Consider the following 21,063-nt stretch of genomic DNA (forward strand, 5'->3'; position numbering starts at 1 on the left):
TATACTATGTCCATGTAATCTTTTATTTTTTTGCCCATTCTTCAGCATATGTAGCAGTCAGAGGAAATGTGTCCAGGTGGGCCAAATTGGTAAGTGATTCTCTGTTCTAGACCTTTAATTAAATTTTTGGCAGTTGCTTTTATTATACCAAAAGCAAAGCCTAGAATATAATAGGTATCAATTACAGCCACTGCTCATTTTCAGCTCCCTCGGTAGAGTAGTGGTTAAGTGCTGTGGCTGCTAACCAAAAGGTTGGCAGTTTGAATCCACCAGGCGCTCCTTGGAAACCCTGTGGGACAGTTCTGCTCTGTCCTATAGGGTCCTATGAGTCGGAATCAACTCGACAGCAACGGGTTTTGGAACTGGGCATTTGCCTTAGAATTCCAACCTCTTTCTGAGCCAGCACTTCCATTTTTTCCTTAAATTTCCATAGGGGTTTTTATGACCGTGTACTCCACCTGGAGTGTTTTTTTTTTTTTATTGCTTATTCACTTAAGACCTATTTGCGCGTCCATACTCAAATGACCCCAAATTTTGTGACTGTCCAAGCCTTCCCCCAAAGGTGCAAGCCTAGTTGCTCTTACACCACTAAGTACACAGTTCTCAGTATGTCCCATTGTGCAGATTTACCTTTATCATCTTTCACCATGGTTTTATTGTGTGTATTATATATATGTGAACCCTGGTGGCCTAGTGGTTAAGTGCTACAGCTGCTAACGGAAAGGTCGGCAGTTGGAATCTGCCAGGTGCTCCTTGGAAACTCTGTGGGGCAGTTCTACTCTGTCCTATAGGGTTGCTATGAGTCAGACTCGACTCGATGACAGTGGGTGGTGGTGATTATATATATGGCTGATTTCCAAAAACATCACAACCCTCATTTAGACAGTGGTAAGCTGGTAAACATTTAAGGAGTGGCTCTCTGGGGGAAAAAAAAGTACCTGAGTTTTTAGTATTTGTCATTTTTCATGATGTAAATACTCCCACAATGGACAATTTCAAGCTAAAAACATGCCACCACTGATTGGGAAGAGACACAAATGGCTGTTGCAAGCTGGCTTTCCAAGTAGCCTGTTCTGCTTTAGCTGGATTCAGATCACACAACAGTCCAAAATGGGAGGTCCTGAGGGGGGCAGTTCTATCAATGGCCTCAAAGGTGATGTAGTGGCCTGTTATGGTTTGAACTGTGTCTCCCCAAAATATGTGTCAACTTGGCTAGGCCCTGATTCCCAAATTGTGTGGTTGTCCTCCATTTTGTGATCGGATGAAATTTTCCCTATATGTTGTAAATCCTGATCTGTGCCTGTGGTTAATAAGGCAAGATTAGGTTATGTTAAAGTGGATCAGGGTAGAATACAGCACACTTACTCAGGTCACAGCCCTGATCCAGTGTAAGGGGAGTTCCCCTGGGATGTGGCCTGCATCACCATTTCTTTCAAGAGATAAAAGGAGAGAGAAGGAAGCGGAGAGACAGGGACCTCATGCCACCACGAACAAAGAACCAGGAGGGAAGCGCCTCCTTTGGACCTGGGATCCCTGCGCTGAGAAGCTTCTAGACCAGGGAAGATTGATGACAAAGACCTTCCTCCAGAGCCAACAGAGAGAGAAAGGCTTCCCCTGGAGCTAGCACCCTGAATTTGGACTTCTATCCTACTAAACTGTGAGAGAATTAATTTCCATCCACTTGTGGTGCTTCTGTTATAGCAGCAGTGAAAACTAAGGCATGGCCTATTTGTAATTGTACTGATGTTATTGTCATTAGGTGCCTCCGAGTCTGTCCTGACTCATAGTGACCCTGTAAACAACAGAACAGAAACACTGCCTGGTCCTGTACTGTCCTCACAGTCGTTGCTATGTTTCAGCCCGCTGTTGCAGTCGCTATGTCAATCCATCTCATTGAGGGTCTTCCCCTTCTTTGCTGACCCTCTACCTTATTCCTGTCCTCCAGGAATTGGTCCCTCCTGATAACATGTCCAAAGTACGTGAGATGAAGTCTCGCCATCCTTGCGTCCAAGGAGCACTCTGGCTGTACTTCTTCAAAGACAGGCTTTTTCATTCTTCTGGCCGGCCATGGTATATTTAACATTCTCCACCAACACCGTAATTCAAAGGCATCGATTCTTCTTCAGTCTTCCTTATTCATTGTACAAAACTCCACCTGAATTTACCCCTAGAACACGCTCTTCCATGTGTTATTTCTGTTTTATCAGTGACCTCTACTGAGCTACCTTCTCCTTATTTGAAGGATTCTTTGAAAGCATCTGGGATGTGGTAGCCATTTTTTACCTCAGGATTATTTGGTGGCCTTTGATCTTAGATGTAGTTTCTACTAATGCCCAATGACAAGTTAGCTTTCCAATCCAGTAGCTTTCTAATCTTTGCTGAGATTTTTCTGAGAGTCTGCTGAGGTGTAGTAATCAATTTCTGCCCAAGGCTCCAGTCTTCATGTGTCAGTATTGAAGATCCTTCTAAAACAATCTGAACGTTGGGGTAATAATGTCCTAGACTTTAGCACCTACAGGCACTGCCTGGGAGATGATCCTTTGTAAAATTACAGTGATTGTTTTGGACTAGGGCCCAATCCAAATTCAGATTTTTTTTTTCCTGCCTTTATATATGGCCTTAGCAGTATCCTTAAGTGGGAGATGTGGCTTTGTGAAAACCCAAAGAGTTCTACTAGCCTCTGGGCTTCCTGGTTAGGAGAAGGTCAGTAAGGGGTTCTCAGTTATTTTTTCAAAGTTTGAGAATTCCCCTGGTGTTTTCCGGCTGATATTATTTCCAGACATTTCATAGATTAGTCCAGAGCTTGAGTTTGAGATAGGTTTTGTTAGCCAACTTTTATGTCACATGGATTGTATAGAATGCAAAAAAATTCCAGCTGTTTCCCATCTTTTCTACCACTTGGCCTAGTCAGAGCTTTTGATTATAGCTACGTTAGTGTATATGTGTAGTATGTAATAATATCTCATTGTGACTTTAATTTGTATTTATCTGATGACCACTGATGCTGGGCACTGTTTACATGTTCATTGGCCATTTTTATTTATTTTTTTGTCAAATGGCAGTTCACCTTATTTGCCCATTTAGAAAAATGTGTTGTCTGTTTTTTCGTATTGGCTTATAGTTTATATATATATGGAATATTAGTTCTTTGTTGGTTAAATGTGTTGTAAATATCTCCCCCAGCTGTTGCTTGCTTTTTCCCCGTCATAATGGTATTTTTTTGATGAACACAAAGAACTAATTTTAATGAAGTCCAATTTGTGAACCAGTTCTTTTATAATTAGTACTTTTGTATTCTGTTTGAGAAATCTATGTCAGGGTCAGTAAGATATTCTTCTTTGTTTTCTTCTAGAAGCTTGATTATTTTAGCTTTTACATGTGTGATCTAACTCAGATTACTTTTTAAGTATAGCATGTGGTATGAGCCAAGGATCATTTTTTTCCGTATGGACATGCAGCTGACCCTACGTCATTTATTTAAAAGACTACCTTTTCCTCTCTGAATTGCAGTGGATCATTAGGCGTTAATCAAGTGACCATATAAATATATATATATATATATTTATATGAGGGAGTCTTTTCTGGATCCTTTATTCTGTTAGTCTATTTCTGTATCCTTGAACTTCTATCCAGAAGACTTGGACACTTCACAAACGATACACAAATGGCCCTTATGCACTTAAAAAGATACATAACATCATTAATCAGGTTAACATAAATTGCAAACCACAATGAGATACAGCTGCATGTGCAGTAGAACAGACTGGGCATACCAAGTGTTAGGGAGGATGTGCAGCTCTCATACCTGGCCAGTATGTCAATGAAGTGGTGCAACCACTTTAGAAAATAGTTGGGAAGCAGTTTTACTCTGGGTATTTATCTAAAGAGAATTGAATATATGTCCACAAAAAGACTTGTACCAATACATTTCTTACTGCTTTATTCATAATAGTCAACAACTGGAAACAATCCAAATATTTAGCAGCAGGTGAATGGTTAACATATTGCAGTATATTCATACAATAAAATGGAATATTACTGAGCAGTAGAGAGGAGCAACTACTGTTTTATACAACAGCATGAATGAATCTCAAAAACTTTGTGCTGAATGAAAGAATTCTGACACAAAAGTGTATATACTGTATGATCCATTTATATGGAACTCTAGAAGTGGCATCTAATTTATATAGTAAAAGTACACAGATTAGTGGTTACCTGGGGTTGGAGAGTCATGTAGATTTATTAATGTAAAGGGGGATGAAGGAACTTTTTTTATGGGGATGTTTGTGATACCATTTTAGACAATTGATAAAAGTGATACAATGTACACTTAAAATGGATGTATTTACTTAATATATTTTATATCTGAGTTTTTAAAAGTAAAGAAAATAAAAAGTTGTTTAGTTGAATCCTAAATGTGATAAAAATATTAATGTGTTTAATATTTTTAACGTGTTTACTGTAACTCATAATTTCTACTATAAACTGTGAACAGAGCTATAGTGTGACTGTAGAACGTGAATCTATATGGGTTGGTTAAAGTTATATGGTATGCGTGATATTAGCCAAGCAGCGGGTAAGTGATGGTAGAAAGAGTCATGGTTGTTATTGATGTGTCCTGTGGAGTTGATTCTGACTACTGAACAGAGTAGAACTGCCCCATAGGATTTCCTGTGCTGTAACCTTTAGGGGAGCAGATAGCCAGGCCTTTTCTCCCAAGGAGCTGGGGTGTTTGAACCTCCCACCTTTTGGTAAGCAGCTGAGCACTCAACCATTCCACCGCTAGGGTTCTTTGAATCATGATTACTATCTGAAATTTCGTTTTTATTGAACTGATATTCTATTCATAGTTGAAGTATATTTTCTGTTATGAAACTTTGTCATATAGTGGCATGAAGCAGTAAAACTCTTGTATATAAAAAATCTTTTTCAATGTTTTAGTTCCCATTTATTAAAGAGTCAAATTCTATAAGACTTGTTATAAAATCTCTGGCTACTTATTTTGATATGTACGTCTATATTTCTGTACAATAACACACTTGTATTGTTGCATCTTGATTTTTCTGCACAGTTTTAGGCATAATTCATTGACTTCCTGCTATAGAAGATGGGGAAAATTTATTAGTCCTATAACAGGACAGAAAAGAGAAACCATTGTAGGTATTTCAAGCAAACAGGATCTTTATTTAGGAAGTTAGTACCGTACAGAATGATTCCAGGTCCTGGAACACAAGTCAGGGGCCATCCCGGGACCTTGGTGCTGATATTATTGTTACACTGTAGAGGTCAGGAAGACGATGTTGCTGATGCTGCCGCAGTTGCCGTTCACATCCAGAAAGCCAGCGTCTGGACACTGAGCTGGAGGGCCTCAGCCACCAGAAGCACTTAAGTCTGTATTATCTTGTGTGATGAAAGCAGACAGATGGCCTCAGCCTTACTTTCTCCTTCCATAATTTGCTGGATTGTGTCTACTTGGTAGAAACTACTTTGCATTCAGAGCTTGGGCTACAAAGGAGACTGAAAAATGTAATTTTTAGCTATCCAACTCTTCCAAATAGAAAGGAAGCATGAAAATTGGGAGACCCAATCAAGTATATCTAAGGATATAGCTTTCTTTGATACCTTTGACACACAAATGTACACTTCGTTTTCTCATCCTTCCAGTATAGTTTTATTGTATCTTTGTTTAGAAAAATAGTTTTTCCATTATTATGGAAATATTTTTCCATTATTGTGCTACTCACAGCTGATAACATGTAACACATTTTTATTGTGTTCCCTATTCTTCCTCTTCCACACAGCTTTTTGTTTTCCTGTTTGTTGCTTAGTTTTCTTTTTATTATTGATAATAATTCTCTGTCAGTTGTTTGACTCTCTTCTCAGTCTCCTCTTTCTTGAACAAATTGCTCCCGGAGCTTTCTGAATACTTCCAACTTGGAATAATTTCCCTCTATCCTTGATGCGGAGCCCTGGTGGTACAGTGGTTAAGCGTTTGGCTGCTAACCAAAAGGTCAGCAGTTTGGATCTACCATCTGCTCCTTGGAAACCCTGTGGGGCAGTTCTGCTCTGTCCTTTAGGGTCATTCACTATGAGTCAGTTTCAGCTCGACGGCAATGGGTTTGGTTTGGTTTTGGTTTATACCTGATATATACCTATCATCCTGTGATTTCCCTCAATATGACCTTGGATATTCCTTTCTCTTCTATCCTGTGGTGGATCCTGTTTCCTGAGACCAGGATTTCCCATTTCTAGCTCAGTTTCCTTGTTTTGGTGGAGCATATCCTCTACCAGCTTTCTGAGAAAGGATGAAGGGGTAGGGTGAGGAGTTTTTTTTTTTGTGAGTCTTATTGATTTCTGTGTATATAAATTAATAGCATACAGTGATGGAGCAGCGGTAGAATTCTTACCTTCCATGTAGGAGACCCAGATTCGATTCCTGACCAGTGGACCTCATGCACAGCCACCCTGTCAGTGGAGGCTTGGAAGATGCTATGATGCTGAACAGGTTTCATTGGAGCGTCTAGACTTAGATGGACTAGAAAGAAAGGCCTGACGATCTACTTCCTAAAATTAGCCAGTGAAAAACCCTATGAATCACAATGGTCAGATCCCCAACTGATCATGGAGATAGTGCGGTACGGACAGCATTTTGTTCCATTGTGCATGGCATCACCAAGTGTTGGGGAATGACTCAACAGGTAGCCAACAACAACCACATATAAAGAAGTATTTTAAGGAAGATTACAAATATATGTTTTCTATGCTCTGAATGTTGTCATATGCTCTCAGCCAGTGAGAACCAAAAGTGTACTGTATGCTTTCATCTTTTAAATGTAGCATTGCCATCTGCCATTTATTTTGATTTTTGGCAAACACTTTTGTCTAAGTTGGCTGACGGATTTAACAGCCTTAATTTTGAAGGCTATTGTACACATCACTCTATGGTTTGTAGCTAACAATGGAGATGTTCCATTATTTCAGAGAATTTGAAGAAAATGAAAAAGCATTGACAGAATATGATGCTAAGAATGCATTTTCATAGAACTTATGCTGATCCTGTGTAGTAAATCTGACTCATTTACTCTTTTCATGGGACACATTTCTATACTAATTGGAATATAATTGTTTTACATCTCCTCTCTGTTCTTGCCTTTTCTAACCTTTGTTAGATATATGTTAGAGCTTTTATTTTATCTTCCATGTCACTTAACTTCTCTGTCATATTTCCCAACTGTATTTCTCTGTGCTACATTCTGGAATTTCTTCACTTCTGCTTTCCATACCATTAATTCTCTGTTCATACGTTCTGTAGGCTAGTGTTTACTTCATCTATTGAATTTTCAATTTCAATGAATATATATTTTCATTTCTATGATTTCTCCTTGGTTCTTTTTATATATTTGCATATGCTTATTTGATAACTGCCTACTCTTATTTAATGGATTGTGTTCCTTTATCTGTTTGATATTTTTTTTTTAATTTCTGTTTTGAAGGTTGATTTCCGATTGCTTTATCTCTGGTTGTTCAAGTATGGATCCCCATGCTTTTTTGTTATATCTGTACTGTTCTTCCTTATATCATATTCATGTCATACATACACATTTTGATTATTTCTAGCTGGACTATATGGTTCTCAGGTTGCTAACTAGTTTTGTGTAAGTTAATTAGCTTAAGTAAAGATTTGGGTTCCCTGCCCCATCATGGAAAAGGTTTTCGGTTTTGATTTTAGATAAAGAACTTTTCCACCTAACTTGATGAGTGACTGTGTCCAAGCCATTGAGCAGGTGGTTGTAGATTATCTGATTGCAATTTAAGGAAGGAGAGAGTCTGTGTGGTTGAATTCTAACCCTTAAGGCCTATCTGGTCTCAACATTCTCATGGACTAGGCTTCAAGTTCGATTCGTTAGCTGTTAGGATTTGATTTTGACACATAGATGTTTCCCTTTCTTCCTTTTGAGCTTGTCTTTTTTTTTTTTTAATTGCCCCTTAGGTGAAAGTTTACAGCTCACGTTAATTTCTCGTACAAAAATTTATACACATATTGTTAGGTGACCCTAGCTGCAGTCCCTATAATATGACAGCACACTTCCCCTTTCCACCCCTGCATTTCTCTTGTCCTTTCAACCAGCTCCTATCCCTTTCTGCCTTCTCATCCCGCCTTCAGACAGAGCTGCCCATTTAGCTCCTGTTTTTTTTTTTATCTACTTAAACTAAGAAGCACGCTTTTCACTAGTATTATTTTATGTTTTATAGTCCAGTCTAATCTTTGTCTGAAAAGTGGGCTTTGGGAATGGTTTTAGTCCTGGGTTAACAGAGAGTCTGGAGGCCATGTCTTCTGGGGTTCCTCTAGTCTCAGACCAGTAAGACTGGTCTTTTTATGTGAGTTTGAGTTCTGCACCACACTTTTCTCCTGCTCCATCAGGGCTATCAGTTATGTTCCCTGTTAGCATGGTTATTGGTGGTAGCCAGGCACCATCTATTTCTTCTGGTCTCAGGTGACAGAGTCTCTGGTTTATGTGGCCCTTTTGTCTCCTGGGCTAGTATTTTCCATGTGTCTTTAGTGTTCGTCATTTTCCTTTGCTTCAGGTGAGTTGGGACCAACTGATGCATCTTAGATGACCTCCCGCAAGCTTTTGAGACCCCACACGCCACTCACCAAAGTGGGATGCAGAACAGTTTTCTTCATAAACTTTGTTATGCCAGTTGGCGTAGATGTCCCCTGTCGAGCTTATCTTTATTTATGAAAATGTATTTTAAAATATTTGTCAACATTTCAAGGTTTGGCATGGTAGATGACAGGGCCATTCTAACAAATGCTTAATTATTTCAACTGGAATGGGATTTGAGTTTGCAGTCCTTTAAAGAGTCAGAAAAGAATTTTAGCTGGATGTGGGATATAACTTAAAATAAGCTATCATTTTGCCTTAGTGAAAAATTACATATATACTCATTTCTTTAACTGGTATGAGAAGTTATTATTTATTCAAATAATTTTATTTTAAAACTGTGACAGATTATGAAATTTATGTAAATTTATTGATTCGAGTATAGACTTGACACCTATCAAATAGTAAAAAGTGCTGAAATTGTGAGATATAATGACATAGTCATTGACACTAGTTTTGCTTATCAGCCTTCTGTGAAGGTCACAATCTTTGTTAATTAAAAAAAAATTATTTTGCATATACAAAGAAGTATGACCATTCTTCAAATGGAAAGCATTCTGGCAATGGAAATCAATGTGTTTTAAAATAAAATTTAGACTTATTTTAGATTCACGTACTTATGACTCTGACAAGCAATAAACTTGATTACTTCAAGTCAGTAGCAGTAACTATGATGTTACTTCAGGGCATAGCAATTGGCCTCTAAGTAGGCTTACCTAGAGAAAAATGTTTGTTAAAGGTGATGGAATATACCTACCTTGCTTCCCTTATACAATAGGTGATATAAGATCTTGGCTCTAGGAAGTTGTTAAATGTAAGGTCAAGGAGTAATTCCAAAGCATTTTAATAAATAAAGTATATATCCCTCAGCTGATAAAGTTTTCTTTTCAATTTCTAAATGCTGAAATGAAATGTATAGACTTCTCACTAAATGACACGCACTGCAGAGCCCATGTAGGGAGTGTGTTTGTGTATGCTTGTAATAGATATTGTACAATATTTATTGGATGGTATTGATGGGGCTCTGATAACATTCTAATATAAAATGAGGGTCTTTAATTTTTGTATTGCTCTATACAATTAAATAATTTATTGGAATATCTGTTACTAGTTCTGTAAAAGATTATTTGATAAATTTTGCTAGAAAGGAAATTCTGTATATCCTCTTTATTTTGTAATATATATTTTAAACTATTGTGGAAAATTTCAGACATACACAAGACAAGACAAAAAGAATAAGAACCCCTACATACCCATTCAGAAACCCTGGTGGTGTAGTGGGTAAGTGCTACAGTGCTAATCAAAAGATCGGCAGTCCAAATCCATTAAGCGCTCCTTAAAAACTTTGTGGGGCAGTTCTCCTCTGTCCTGTAGGGTGGCTGTGAGTCGGAATCGACTCATCGGCAATGGGTTTGGTTTTTTATTTTGTACATACCCATTGCCGAGCTTCAACAATTATCTTCATGGTTCATGTTGGTTAATATTGTTTCATCTATACTCCGTTATTTTGCCTGCCATGTGAACCCTGCCCCCTTCCTCTCTCCTGCACCAGTTAATACTTATTAATTAATGTTATATACTTTTATCAGGAGGCATATAATGTTTGGTTGTTATTTTGTAATATTAATGATAGGATAACGTTCAGTTTTTGGTTTCCCTTCATTTACTTTGTGTTTTATAAAAGGCTTTCTTGTAGAATTAATAGTGTAAAATGTCATCACTCATACAACCATTTTGCTGTAATCATTATTATATTACATAGATCAACACATCATAGAGATTCAATTTTCTCGAAAGAAGGAAATTCTTTTTTTTTTTTTAAAAGAAAAAGTCAATGCCTTGGAAAATGTCTTTTTTTTTTTTTTAAATAGTGCAACGGCACATATTAATTTATTTAATTATTTGAAATTCTGTACATTTGTATTACTGTTGATTTTATAGGAAATATTTTTAATTCAGTTGATTTGCCATTTTGAGAGTTTTTAGAAAAAATATTTTCTGAAACAGTTTTTTAATAAATATATACTTTTATGTCCTGAGAAACTCTTTATTGTTGTTGGTATTAGTTGCTGTTGAGTTGATTCCGACACATGGTGACCCCCTATGTGAAGAGTAGAACTGCCCCACGGGATTTTCAAGGTTTTGCCCTTTTGGAAGCAGATCACTAGATCTGTCTTCCAAGGTGCCTCTGGGTGTGTTTAAACAGCCAGTCTTTTGACTAGTAGTCTAGCACTGTTATAGATTGAATTGTGTCCCCCAAAATGTGTGTTAGCTTGGCTAGGCCATGATTCCCAGTATTGTGTGATTGTCTGCCATCTTGTCAGCTGATGTGATTTTCCTATGTGTTGTAAATCCTCCCTCTATGATGTTAATGAGGCAGGATTAGAGGCAGTTGTGTTAATGAGGCAGGACTCAATCTACAAGATTTGGCTGTATCTTGAGCAAATCTCTTTTGAGATATAAAAGAGAGAAGGAGCAGAGAGACAGAGCGACCTCATGCCACCAAGAAAGAAGAGCTGAGAGTGAGTGCCTCCTTTGGACTCATGGTCCCTGCACTGAGAATCTTCTAGACTGGAAGATTGATGACAAGGACCTTTCCCCAGAACCAAGAAAGAGAAAGCTTTACCGTAGACCTGGCACCCTTAATTTGGACTTCTAGCCTCCTAAACTGAGAGAGTAAATTTCTCTTTGTTAAAGGCATCCAAAACAAACAAACAAACAAACCCATTGCCGTTGAGTTGATTCTGGCTCCTAGCGACCTTACAAGACAGAGTAGAACTGCCTCATCGGGTTTCCAAGGAGTGGCTGGTGGATTTGAACTGCTCACCTTTTAGTTAGCAGCCATAGCTCTTAACCACTACGCCACCAGGGCTCCTGAAGACATCTACTTGTGGTATGTCTGTCATAGCAGCACTAGATAACTAAGACAAGTACTTAACCATTTGTGCCCAGGACTCCTAGAAACTTTTTTATAGTATCGTTAAAAAAAAAAAGGTAGTATGACATTTACATATAATTTATAGTTGAAATTATAATTTTCTTAAATTGCAAAAGAAATTTCTTGAAGGAAATTTCTATATTAGAGTTCTTATTTTTTTTCTTCTACTTCATTTTTAGTCTACATGAATTAACTACTAGAATATCTAATTTAGGACCATATTCTTATTATATACTTTTCATTAAAAAGAAACATTTATTAAGACTCACTCTTATGATATTGCATTAGCTGTTGTAGTTTCTAAGAAAAATGAGTGGTGGTGGCTATGATTTTCTTGATCCTGAACAAGAAATTAGAGGTATAAGCCTTACATTTATTTTACTGTCTTTAAAGTCCTGGTTATTAGCCATTGTATCCTATAACCTAAAAGTTTTATTTAATATTACAGTTTTAAAAAGGAGATACATACTTTGCATGCAGCATTGTTGTCCATTGGGAATGTTTAAGTACGGTATTAATCCTAAAATTGTTATTAAATGTTCAAAGCTCAAAGTATCACTGTTGTTATTTATTTATTGTCAGATATATGCCGCTATGTGTATCTTTCTTAAAAAAAAAAAAAATTCTTTGTTAGTACCTATTATTAAACCATACCAACTACAGAGAATTATTGAATCACTTTTGTTCAATTTTAGAAAACCTGTTGGTGAGCACTGTGGTGTGTGATGAAGAAATTAAGACCTTATATGATTATTTTTACTTTATTTTAGAAAGATTTCTGATGGCTGTTGTTTTGTTTTCATGTGGGTATTCATACTAATTACCATTATAGGTTGATTTAACTTGCTCTCATACTTCTTTACTTTTGATTTGCCAAGAAATTCAGTTGGTTGTGTGGAAATGTAATAACCCTTTGTGTGAAGGAGTATGTCATTGCATCAGAACTTGGCATCAACATTAATCTTAAGAAAACAGGCTGTTTGTTCTCTGGAGAAACTGTTCTATAAGCTGACTTTGTTTTTATATGGTGTACCATGCTAGATTAAGTGATTTAGTTTAGTTTGGCCTAGGGCAAAACGTTTCAGGATATTTTAGAAAATCCTGTATCTGATGAGCCCTCCAAAAGTACTAATACTTTGTAGTTTTTAAGTTTTGTTTTTTTTGAATCAGTAGGTTGTGCAGTGCCATACCCACTTTTAAGCATCATTTGCAACTGGCATTAAAGACCGTTGCAGTGTTCCAGAGAGTATTTTGTTTTGTCCTCTGAATTTTAAAATGTGAAAGCTATATATTTAAATGCCAAATATTTATGCCCTCTTAATTTGATAGCCTTCCATCACCTTCAACGATGAGAAATAATTAAAGTCTTTTTGATTAATTATTTTTTGATTACCAAAGCATGTAACACAGGAGGACTGTCTGCAAGAGTTACACAATAGTCATAATATAGAACAATTTAATTTCATTATTAATGTTTTTTAAACTTTAAATTTTAATAGTTTTTCATTGAACAAAGCAGCATGATTGTTTTAAGAAATAATTGCTTGTTTCTTAGGAAACTCTTCCAGACATTTTGAACTCTTCTCTTCCAAAAAGCTGGAGGTGTTTCAAAGTTACAGCTTTTACTATATTCCTGCAATATGTTGATTTAATTTGAATATTTCACTCTACTTAAACCAAACAAGCAAACAAGCAAATAACCAAGCCCGCCAAAGTATAATTAAAAGGTTAATTAGGTAATAATTTTTCACAGTTTCAAGGAAGTCATAAAGATCACTTCCTTTGTATTCACCTTGGATCTCTCAAGTGTCATATGACTTCCTTCACAGATTCCTATTAAATTCCAAGATTATTAATAAACATTTATTAAAATAAAAGTTATATATACATATGATAAAAAATCAAATTATACAGAATGATTTAAAATGAAATATAGATGTTTCTTTCCCTTATTTTCTCAATCCCCTTACCCTTTTTCAGAGAAACCACTGGTCATTGTTTCCTATGTGTGTTTCTACAAAAAATAGTGTTCATATTCAAGCATGCATGTATATGCAAGTATAATTTTATCATTTTTCTTTAATTTATCCATGTTACATACATTATTGAATCAGAATCAACTCAATGGCAATGGGTTTATGTACATTATTGTTTTAGCTAAAGATGTATTTTGGGTAAGAAATTTGTGTTATTCACCATTTTATCTCTAACTGCTAGAACAATGTCTCACGTTAGTTATATAGGTGCTTGACAAATGTTTGTTGAAATAACTTTCCACCCATAATATATATAGATCTCTTGCATTTATTTGTGCTAGAAATCATATAGATTCTGTGTATGGTTGTACCACAGTTTATTTTCACAGTTCTCTACTGATGAACATTTACATTATTTCAAGTTTTTTGTTAGTCATCCATCCATCTGTCCATTTGTCCATGTTCATGCATAAAATATATACTGAATGCTTGTGTGCCCCACGTTCTTCAAGGGATATAAAGGAGGAAATAAGAGCCCTGCTTGCATGTGACATTTATATGTTTGCATGTATGTATGTATGTATATGGAGTCCTTGGGTGGTGTAACTGGTTAATGTACGTGGCTGCTAACGGAAAGGTTGGAGATTCAAGTCTACCCAGAGTCGCCTTGGAAGAAAGGCCTGGTGATTTACTTCTGAAAAATCAGCCATTGACAGTCCTATGGAGCACAGTTCTACTCTGATGCACATGGAGTCACCGTGAGTCAGAACTGACTCAATGGCAGCTGGTTTGGTTTTATATATATCTGAGATAGGTCAAAAACAATGAAATGACACCTAAACAAATCAATTTCGTGAAGGCAATAGCATAAGGTAATGTAATGAAAGATGAGTTTCTGCTTTAGATAGAATGGCTTTCTTCAAAACCTTTTTTATGAGATAACTTTTGAGCAAGACCTGAATGATGAGAAAAATTGAAAGTTCTATAGAATAGAGTTCTAGGTAAAGGAAATAGCAGGTTTAAAAACTCTGAGGCAAAAATAAGGTTGGTGTGTTCAAGGAATGGAAAGAAACCCAATATAACTGCGGCACTTATAAATAAATAACTGTTTCAGTGAATATCTCTGTACATAAAAAAAATGTTTTACGTATTTTTTAATATTTTTGGTAGTGTAACTGAGGGGTCGAAGAATTTATGCCTTCTTTAATTTTGATAGCTGTGATTCAGGGCTGCTTTTATCCCTTATCCTTTCTCCCTAACGTTCACACAGGCTTCTTGCTCCCTGGTTCTGGGGAACTTGAGCTGTCTGGAGCTTAGTGGGGAGTGCCTGTGATCTGAAGCACAGTAAGTCAAAGGAATTCTTTTGGGGAGAGGATGTCCAAGGGGCTATGAATGTTTGAGAGATTTTTATATAATAAGATGAAAATCCAGCAGTAGGACGTAGGCTTATATTTTATATGTTGTGTTAGCTGGTAAAATATTTGGCTCTCAGAAATACAGTGGTCTCCTTTGGCCATTTAATGAAGCCATTTCAATGCAGAAATTACCAACATTTCTCCATCTAGGAAATAAAAATTTTGGAGTTGTATTAATGCAGTATTATAATTGATTCCTAATTTTACACTATTAAATGCAATTTATACAAATTTGTGATCAAACTGAGGAGTAATTGAGGAAAAAAAAAAATGCCTTCAGCCAATGTCAGCCAGAAACCTTTGCCAGAATGTGACTTTTGTGGAGAAAGGTGGGAAGGGCTTCTTTTACTTAAAACCTTTTTAAAAATCCTGGATACTGTTACATTGGGAAATGAACTTTGATTTTTTTTTAATGTCTCTGTATCAAAAAGGCATTATTTATTTTTAAAGAATAAATGTCAGAATTATTTATAATTTCTTAGACAGATTAGAAATTTTTTGGAAGGCAGATTAGAAATTTTAGACTGCTCAAAGAACAAATTTTGTTTCATTAAGAGTTTGAATGCTGAGTAAACAGGGAGAATCAAGTCACATTTGATAACATAGGTATGTTTAAGTTTTTTCAGCCTACATTTTTTGATGGGGTGAATGGAGGAGATTTTGGCAGAGAAGGGGATACACACTTTCCTTAACTATTATTTGTTTTTCCTTCTATTTAATGACACTCACTAACTTCCTTCGAGAATTAAATGTGACTTAGATGATTTTGTGATGAAAACTAATTTAATATGAAATATTATTTTTCTGAAATAATATGTTCTGTTCATTATATTAAGGTTTTTTTTTTCTTAACGTGGGTAATTTTTCCCAGCACAATTATAAACAAATAAGCTTTAGCTTGAAATAGATTTTAGTTTGCTTCTATAACCTGGTGTAGATTGTAATAGTAAAGCTGTTAATTTACAGTTTGTCTGCGATGTAATAAGTTAGCCTCTTTAGTAAGAAACCTAATTTATCTGATTGTGTACTAGAAAATCATTCTACTAGTTTTAATATGAATATATAATTTTATATTGAAAACAAGTGCTTGATATCAGCTCTTTAGAGTGATTGTAAGGGCAGGAATTTATATTTTATTAATCTCAAGTCTTTGTCCTGAAAGGAAGTATAAAATATGTTGCATGTTTACAGAAACCTTGTATTCCTATTACAATATGTAGATACGTAAGTTAATTGTTTAAATCTTTAGAACATCTAATTTTTGCTTGAATATGCAAATGTTCCATTAAATCTGTTTTTAGAGATTTTTCCAGTTTAATGTCTGAATCCAAATTCATAAAGAGTTGGAAAAATGAGATGTCTGAGCTATAGGATTCACAGGGATTTCATATGAAGCCTATTTAATCAGGATAACACTGTTATTAATATTCATAATGTCAGCTGGAACACAAATGACAGACTATGGGGCCTAAAAATTTTACTTGGTGAATTTATTAAAAGTAGCTTAAAAAATTAATGGAATTTAAGTAAAGTTGGTGAATATGAAAATCTTGTGTTAGCAGAAAAAAAAATCTCTATTAGAACTTTCTTTAAGACTATTTTGCATTGATGTCTTTTGACAGATTTCATTGGTACTTAAAGAAGAAAGATGCATGAATGGTCATTTAAGAGGATTTAAGCACATTGGCACATTAATTTTTACATGAATAATAAGTACTTTCCAAAAGCAATTAACTTACAGTGTACAAGATATGAATTGAAAAATAAGACTGTGACATCAAAGGGCAAAGCAAATGTGCCATACATTTTAAACTTAGTGGCAAGACTTTTAAATATTTTGATTTATTTTATTTTTATAGTTTGCACAGGATATGGCTTTAGAATATGGTTATTTTAATGCATTTAAAAGCAAATTAGAAAGGCATTAATTTAATTTTCTTCCCTCCCCAAAAATTGGTAGTGTTAAACCTTATCCTTGGAAATACTGTTTGCATGTATAGGAAAAGTAAACATTTGTTGTATGGTTGACAGTATTTTGTTAGCAAATATGTTCAATTCTACAGAAAGACAAAGGGAGGATGCTAATTGGATTTCGTGCTAGCAATACATTCATTTTTGACACAGACTTGTTGATTTTACTTAGAGCATAACTTTAAAGTGTTATAAATAAATTTCTAAAAGTTGAGGGTGGAGTTTAGTTAAGAACCACCTGAAAGTGTGTAAGTAAATTCACACTGATTTTAGTTTAAAAAAAGTAAAAATATGGGACTGGCTTAAATAAAACCAGGGTGCATTTTATTTTGTATGGTGCTTGTTACTCTTTACATTTCAAAATATGCTTATAAAAATGGTTATACCACAGTGTTCAAGTTTTTTTTTATTATTACTGAACCTCATTATAAACAATTTTAGACCATTATGCAAAGCCATGATAACACTGGATATTCTGTTTTTATATTTTTCAGGAATTATTTTTCTGTGGGAATTTTATTACTTATAAAAGCCTAGTTTAGTAATCTTTAACAATCTAGTTAGACTTTACTAATGAGAGAACATAGACATCAGCCTGGCAGCCCAGATGGATACTAGAATTTTCACCTTCAGTCATCTGTCTGTCTGCTGATGTTTTACGTGAATGATATATACTCAATAGAAGGTATAGGAATTGTCTGGTACGTTTTGAGGTTTATACCTAGAAGCATTAGTTATCCATGTTCTAGAAGTTAGGCATACATAAGGCATACATTTAAATATTTGGTATAGGAAATGAAATCTAATTGGTGTATTGGTTATTATTTTTCTTTCTGGTGGATTTTTTAAGGTGTTTTTTTGTCTTTCGGTGTTTTTGGCTCTGAGCTATTCACTTACATGCCCAGGAGAGGGCAGCATTTTACTATGTCAGGCTCCTGAAAGAATTTGCCCTGCTTAGACTGTCAGTGTTTCTTGTAATTACTCCCAGTATATTTGTTGCTTGCTTATGAATTAACTTGCATTTATGGAACTAAATCATTCCAATCATTTAATTACACCTGAGGAGCTGAACTATAATTGCTTGCTTCCAACTAGGATCTGATATGGCTTGAGCAGTATTAATTTCATGTTTACTTTTCTGAGTGCTAAAAGCATTAAAATGATTGTGCAATGGGATTACATTTTACTAATTGCTGGCATTCATTAGCTGGGCAAATGATGAGAAAGAGTGACTGTATATTGCAGAGGGATAAAATTATGGTTTTAAATGGTATATTACTAGGCACATTAGGCCTGTAAGACATGTTTTAAAATACTCCAGAGGTTATTAAAGACTGTATTTTCTACATGTCTTGCTATATGAATCTCTTATTAAAAGACTGCAATTATTATTAACCTTTTTGGGCAATATGTAGGGAAATGGCTTCATTGACTGGAACATATTTCTTTGATATTAATAACTTCCTATATTTTCAGCTAATCCAAAGGTAAATGAGGAACTTAGAAAAAGATTGCCAACTTTGAATCAACATATTTAGAGAGAATTGGAAAAGGAGAAGCTTACTACAGCTTTATTTGAGGACTTTTTAAAGAATGCAAGGTTCTAGCTGTGAGGTAAATCTAATTTTATTCTAAAAAGCATGTAAAAAGTATGCATGTATTTTTTATTATGTGTAATATGAAAACAAATGCAAGAGAAAAATACCAATAATTCCACAAATCAATGATGGTTTTTATTTTTTTAATTAGAATAGCATTGTTAAATTACTTTTACAAGTGTAAAATGTTTTATATGAAATTATACATAGTAAATTCAAATCAATCCAATAAATTTGAAATTTTTGGTATAAAATTCATAGCAAATATAATGAAAATTTTATTTTTCTTAAATGCTTGAAGTTATACTTTGAAAAGACTCAAATTAGTTCAATTAAATGTTTCTCTAACCAAAAGAATAAGGTTGTCTAGAAGTTTAACCGTAACTATTAAAATAAAAATGTGAAGAAAAGAACTTCTTTCTGAGAAAAAGGTTTAATTTCACCTGTTGAAATATGCAATGAGTTGTCCCATTATAAATGTTTTAGGAAACCATTTGTCTTGTAAATTATCTATTAAAAGTAAGGTTTAGGTGTGTTCTGATATATTAAGTTTATTTATCTAGAGTTGGCCTTATTTTAGCTTCAGATCTTGGAGCAAAAACGAGAGACATTGCCAGAACAAATAAGAACAGAAGTACAAATGGAGGACTGGTCAAAAGGTAAGGACTTTTAAACTATTAATACCAAACCTGAGGTGTTTTGCTAGTTCAAGGTATTGAAAGAAGTGTGTTTGTTCTAACCCGTATATTAGACAGAGGCAGACGAGTACACACGCAGACACGTACACACAATGAAAGAGACACAAACAGAGAGGCCCACATGCTGAAAAAGAGACACACACACAGAGAAAGAGACATGAGAGAGGAAGAGGAAAAAAGATGCCCGGGAAGAGAGAAAGAAACACAAATATACACAAAGAAACAGGAGACTGAGAGTGACCAGGAGAGGGACACACACAGGGATAAAATCAGAGAGAGAAACAGACAGAGAGAGACACAGAGGAAAAGACAGGGAAGGATATACTCAAAGAGAGGACGACACACAGACATGGACACACATACAGAGGCACATACACGGAATAGAACACACAGATACAGAGACATACACAGAGACAGAGAGAAACCCCAAAGTAAGAGAGACAGTGAGAAGAGAGACATGAAATGAGGAAGAGACACAGAGGCAGGTGAGACACAGAGAGAAAGAGAGAGAGGTACAGACACACACACACAGAAAGAGACATACAGAGAGATAAGAGACACAGAAGATATACAAAGATGCAGAGAGAGAAACAGAGCAATACCAGAATGAGAAAGGCAGAAAGAGAAAGACATCAGAGATAGACACATAGATTGAAAAGGGAAAGATACAGAGAATGAGAGAGATACAGACATATGCATGGACAGGACACAGAGAGAAAAAGAAAAACAGATGAAGACACACACACACAAAACAGACTGAGACATACTGATACAGAGAGACACATGGTCAAAGGGGTACACCTTCAGTGACTCATATAGAGACACATGCACACTGAGAGACATACATGGACAGAGGTACTCATAAAATGAAAGACACAGCCAGAGACATACATGCAGAGACAGATGCAGAGAGACAGAGAAGTATGCAGAAATGTGCAGATGGAGACAGGGAGAGTCTCAGAGACAGAGACATGCAGAGACGGAGACGTGAATAGAGCCACAGAGGGAAAAAGGACACACACAAATACGCACAGGCAAAGCGACACAACCCGAGAGGTAGAAAAAGTCTGAAGACAGAAAGTTTGAAAGACACCCTGAAAGACAGAGACAGACTAAGAGACATTCTGAAGAAGAGATAAGGATGTAGATAGCTAGCTAGAGTGACCTAGTGCATTCAAGGGAGGGGAAAAAAAAAAAAAGATAAAGGGAGCATGGAGAAGGGGTGGGGAGAGGAGAGAGAGACAGAGAAAAAGAAAACAAAAACAACCAAACCCATTACCATTGAGTTGATTCATAGCAACCCTATAGGATTGAGTAGAACTGCCCCATAGAGTTTCCAAGGAGCTGTTGGTAGATTTGAACTGCTTGATCTTTGGGTTAGCAGCCAAGCTCTTAATCTCTGCACCACCAGGGCTCAGAGATAAAGACAGGGGTTTAAAAAAAAAATGTTGAGTTTTGTTTTGAAATCTGTTACAGTAAAATGTATATCTGGAACCTTGGGAAATTACTCTGAATATAATACCACGTATAGTTGTGGGCTCAAATCTTATTTATTTCTTCTAAATCTTATAATTTAAAAATAAAACGTATTATAGGCATCCTGCCCACTTTTGATCCCGCCTCTGAATGAGGCTCCTTGTTCAGCATCAACTACATTTTTGCCTTTTCCACTAGAAGCCATTTTGGGAGACTATTCGGTAGCCATTGCACTAAATAAGCTAATAACTGCACATTCTTTTGAGGTACAGAGAGTTGGTATACTTTCTGAGTACCTTTTTGTGATTTATGCGTTTGTTTTTGG

The 21,063-nt window shown here is 35.6% G+C and overlaps 1 protein-coding gene across 1 annotated transcript in view; it reads left to right on the forward strand.

Annotated features, from left to right (window-relative positions):
* The window catches only part of MIPOL1 (mirror-image polydactyly 1), a 304,146-nt gene that overhangs the window by 41,974 nt on the left and 241,109 nt on the right, over positions 1-21,063 (forward strand). The window contains exons 2-3 of the mRNA XM_010588600.3: positions 18,443-18,580; positions 19,145-19,223. Coding sequence (XP_010586902.1) covers positions 18,560-18,580; positions 19,145-19,223 — 100 coding nt within the window. The 5' untranslated portion in view covers positions 18,443-18,559. The remainder of the gene's footprint in view (positions 1-18,442; positions 18,581-19,144; positions 19,224-21,063) is intronic.

Source organism: Loxodonta africana, chromosome 10 (assembly GCF_030014295.1).
Source record: "Loxodonta africana isolate mLoxAfr1 chromosome 10, mLoxAfr1.hap2, whole genome shotgun sequence".
NCBI classification, from domain to species: domain Eukaryota; kingdom Metazoa; phylum Chordata; class Mammalia; order Proboscidea; family Elephantidae; genus Loxodonta; species Loxodonta africana.